The sequence below is a fragment of the Volvox carteri genome, assembly GCF_000143455.1.
Source record: "Volvox carteri f. nagariensis unplaced genomic scaffold VOLCAscaffold_30, whole genome shotgun sequence".
Taxonomy (NCBI): domain Eukaryota; kingdom Viridiplantae; phylum Chlorophyta; class Chlorophyceae; order Chlamydomonadales; family Volvocaceae; genus Volvox; species Volvox carteri.
Genome location: NW_003307573.1, coordinates 1,110,325 through 1,114,167, shown reverse-complemented (window position 1 = coordinate 1,114,167; position 3,843 = coordinate 1,110,325). Strand labels below are relative to the sequence as shown.

Here is a 3,843-nt window from a genome sequence, read left to right as displayed (position 1 = left end):
TCTCACCGCCATCTCCCCCCTCCCCTGTCCGAGCGACCCCACCTCCCCCCGGCTCTCCAGCACCCTACAACCTCGGAGCGGCACTAGGGAAGAAAAAGGGTTCTTCCCTGCACGACGTGACCGCCTCCATTCCCCGTCCTTCTCCTCTCCCTCTCCCGTCTCAGGGTTCCCTCTCACCTATTCCCTTGTCCTCCAACCCCCATCCCCCTCGAACTCCTATAGCCCCCCGAGCCCTGCCCTACAAACTAAGCTTAAAGCGCTCTTAGGCAATAATTTCCACCGCTTCGGCGCACCGCAGTGCGCCTTCTGAAACCGACAGGATCGGGTGGTCGGGTCCCACCCTGTCCCAGCCTCTCCGCGGGGTGCCCAGCGCCGTGAAGGAGCGCAGACGCGCCCAGAAGTCCACCACTGCCCGGGCGCAGGCCCGCTCCAAGGGGGTTGCTGCGGGTGCTGCTGCCGCCGCGCCTGCCGTTGCTGCTACCGCCCCTGTCGCCGTGTTCCTCTCCTGTGTTTGGTCCTCATCCCCCGGCGCATTCAGTGCAGGCCCCGTCTGCGGTCCCGCCCCGTCGGCCTGGATGAAAAAGTCCGTTATCCGCCTCTGCCTGGGGCCGGGTACCTGCACCTGTTGCGCGTGCTCCCGGTTCTGTGGTCCTTGGCTCCCAGCTCGTTCCTGCTTCCTGCCCGCTGCCCTCAGGCAGCATCTGCCAACCTCCATAGCAGACAGGGCCGACAGGGCGATTATATCCCATACGGCCTGTTCGCATCCGGTTGGGGCCAGTAATAGCCAGAGTTGCTTTCGGGTGACTCCCCCTACCGCGGCTCCCTGAGAAGACTGTAGATGCCGGTCGATCTGTGCCCGCACCGCCTGCGCCACCGGGCATTCCCAAAAGTGATGCATGCGTGGCGAGCATGGCTGACCAGCTGCTCCACCGAATCCGCCACATCCACAGCGTTCTTCAGTCATGCGGGCTAGGTGCGTGTTGCCCGGTAGGGGGACGCCATCCACTGCAAGCCGCCATAACGTCTCCTTATTCTCATTCTCCCATCGTACCCCGGACCATACGCGGGCCTGCGTCGCCCTGAATAGGCTGATGTATGTATGTATGTATGTTGTTACATGGTGGTTAACTTCGCCAGCGGCCCCCTTTCCCGAGGCAGTCCCTGCTCTCCCCTGCTAGAGGGGCACCCTAATCCGTCACCCCATTCGACTTCAGAATGTATCCGTTGGGTTCGGCAACTCACCACCAGCATCCAACCAAATCTAGCGGATCAACGGCGCCTCAACTTAGTTCCTGGTCAGCTCGCAAGTTGAAATTATCACGTCCTACCTCGTCCGTATGATGGGGGCCCACATCCCATTTCAACACTCCTCAAACACCCGAGGAGCTGGCAGGCGGATTTGAACCCGGGTCGGCCGGGAGCAGAAGTCAGGCCTTAACCTCTGCCAGCCGCCTGCCTATGTATGTGTGTAGATTGAGGCTCTGGAAGCCGAGCGGAGGTCAACGGAGGCGCGGGTCGAGATGGAGGCGGCGGAGAAGCGGCGAGTGCAGGAGAGGTTGGCGGCGGAAGCGGCGGCGAAGGCGGCGGCGCAGCAGCGGTTAGAGGCGGAGCGGGTGGCGGCGAAGGCGGCGAGGGCGGAGGCGGAGGCGCTGCGGAACCGGGCTGAGGCGGTGGAGGCGGAGCGGCTGAGACTCAAGGTATGTGTCGCGTTGTTCCTAACCTTAGAAGGAAAATCCTTCTCATATCATTTCTAATTAGAAGTAAATTAGAATATGAGAATGAGAATGAGAATGAGAATTACTTTGCTATCTTTTCACCCAGCGCGAATAATTAACTGAAAATTTGCGGGCATGGCGGCTCATGGTTATCCAGCCGTTTCCAATTTTTTTAGGCCGAAAGTCGATGGCGGGGGTCGTAACCCAGAAGGTGTACCTCTTGGCCATATATACCCCCCTTAGAATGCAAAGCCAACCTTGCCAAGTGTTGTTATTTCCAGCCAGTTGCCAGACGGATACAGACACCAGTACGCTGAATTCAAACCCAACAATCTGCGTCAGGAACCTCAATAGAACGAGAGTCCCAAGTACTCAGGGGTACGCAACGGCCCTCAGGCCCGAACGGAGGTCGTAGGCAAGCTCTTTGTAGGCGTTGTCAAGCATGGTGGTGGCAAGTTTCTTGCGGCCAGGGAGGAGGACGCCCATTGCCGCGCAAGCAGCAACCAGGTTCGGGTGCTCAATCAGGTGCAAAGCTATGTTGCACTTAAAGAAAAAAAGAGCAAGATTCCAGAGGAACCGGGCGATGGCAACAGAAGAGGGGTAGAAGCTGCGAACGTCTGAACCGGTAGTGCGAGGGCGCTTGTTGACAGAGGCGTCGAGGGGAGTGGAAGGGGTGGCGGTGGAGGGGCCGGGAGGAGCGGCGGGGCCGGCAAAGGGGCCGGGAGGAGCGGAGGGGCCGGCAAAGGGGCCGGGAGGAGCGGAGGGGCCGGCAAAGGGGCCGGGAGGAGCGGAGGGGCCGGCAAAGGGGCCGGGAGGAGCGGAGGGGCCAGCGGACGGATCGTTGGAGGGAGCAGCAGGGGGGGGAGCGGCGGAGGGGATGGTGGAAGGCCCTGGCTGCGGGCTGGGCGAGGGAGGCATTCTGGAGCCTCCTGCAGCCGCCTCCATCAGCTTCTTATCGCATGCTCTTGACGTGCTGAGAGCAAACTTGTGACGGATTCTTAGCGCTCAGGACCTCGTTGCAGCGGACGCATTGTAGCCACACAGCACCAGTTGTCAGCAGGACGTTGAAACGGACCCGCCACGACGCGCGCTGCTTTGCTTGCCTTAGCTTCTTTGAGACCATTAGCGTAGGCAGGGGCGTCTAAATTCTTGTCACCATACTTGTAAACTTCAATGTTGTCGGGCTGATGGTCAGGTTGCTTTGTGCCAGGCTTGTCCGCTTGATCTGCCATAGCTGACCCAGAGTAACATCTCTAGGTAAGGTACTAATATGCAAGTATTATAATGCACACAGCCTCTATTTCTGGCGATTCTAATGCAGGATCCAGGCTGTCGTACAGCTTTCTCATTCTAATCCCAGAAGCAGGCCCTTCTCATTTATAGGGTGATTTCTCATTAGAATTATTCTACGTTAGAATTCGATTTCTAATGGTCGGCACAACCCTAGGTATGTGCCGTACTGTACGATGTACGATGTGTGTATGGTAATACATCCGAGTCCTAATAATGGTTTGTGGGACTTGTTGTTATTATGTAATTGTGGTCCCAGAAGTGAAATCTGATTTCAAAAAATGTTTTTGATGCCCAACGGCTGATGAGCCGATGATGGTCCAACACCCGATGTGCATGTATGTATATATGTGTGTGTGTGTCGTACACAGCATGTTACAACGCATACTTCTGTGCATAAATCCGCAAATGTTGATATGTATGGCAGTGTTTTGTATGATGTGTGGGACAGGAGTTCATATCTTCACCCTGCGGCAGCTACCCTGCGAAACCCTGCCTTCCCCGGTATTTCGGGGCACCCTCATCCAGTCACCCTAGTCAACTTCTCAGTGGATCGCTCAGGTTCCGCACCCACCACCAGCATCCAACGGAATCTGCCGGGTCGACAGCGGCCCAACTCCGTTCCTGGTCGGCTCGCAGGTTAACTTTATCCCAGGTCACCACCGTCCATCAACTAGGGGCGCAATACCTTCCACCATCGGAAGGATTTTTGACCCTAGCGGGTATCGATCCCGGGATCTCCCGGGGGCAATGGTCGCGCGTTACCAGTAGTGCCAAACCCTAGTGATATGTATGTATGTATGTCGCTGCTGATGCCCTACGAGCGGGGGATCCTCAG

At 57.7% G+C, this 3,843-nt stretch overlaps 2 protein-coding genes across 2 annotated transcripts in view; one reads left to right on the top strand and one right to left on the bottom strand.

The window, feature by feature from the left end:
- Positions 1 to 1,754, top strand: part of VOLCADRAFT_93268 (uncharacterized protein) — a gene marked incomplete at both ends in the record, with an annotated part of 17,724 nt that extends 15,970 nt beyond the window's left edge. The window contains one exon of the mRNA XM_002952553.1: positions 1,473 to 1,754. Coding sequence (XP_002952599.1) covers positions 1,473 to 1,754 — 282 coding nt within the window. The remainder of the gene's footprint in view (positions 1 to 1,472) is intronic.
- A 333-nt stretch (positions 1,755 to 2,087) lies between these two features.
- Positions 2,088 to 2,947, bottom strand: VOLCADRAFT_93267 (uncharacterized protein; the record flags this gene model as incomplete). The annotated part of the gene is made up of 2 exons (XM_002952483.1): positions 2,088 to 2,332; positions 2,791 to 2,947. The coding sequence occupies 2 exons, from the start codon at positions 2,945 to 2,947 to the stop codon at positions 2,088 to 2,090; spliced, it is 402 nt and encodes a 133-aa protein (XP_002952529.1).
- Positions 2,948 to 3,843: the final 896 nt, after the last annotated feature.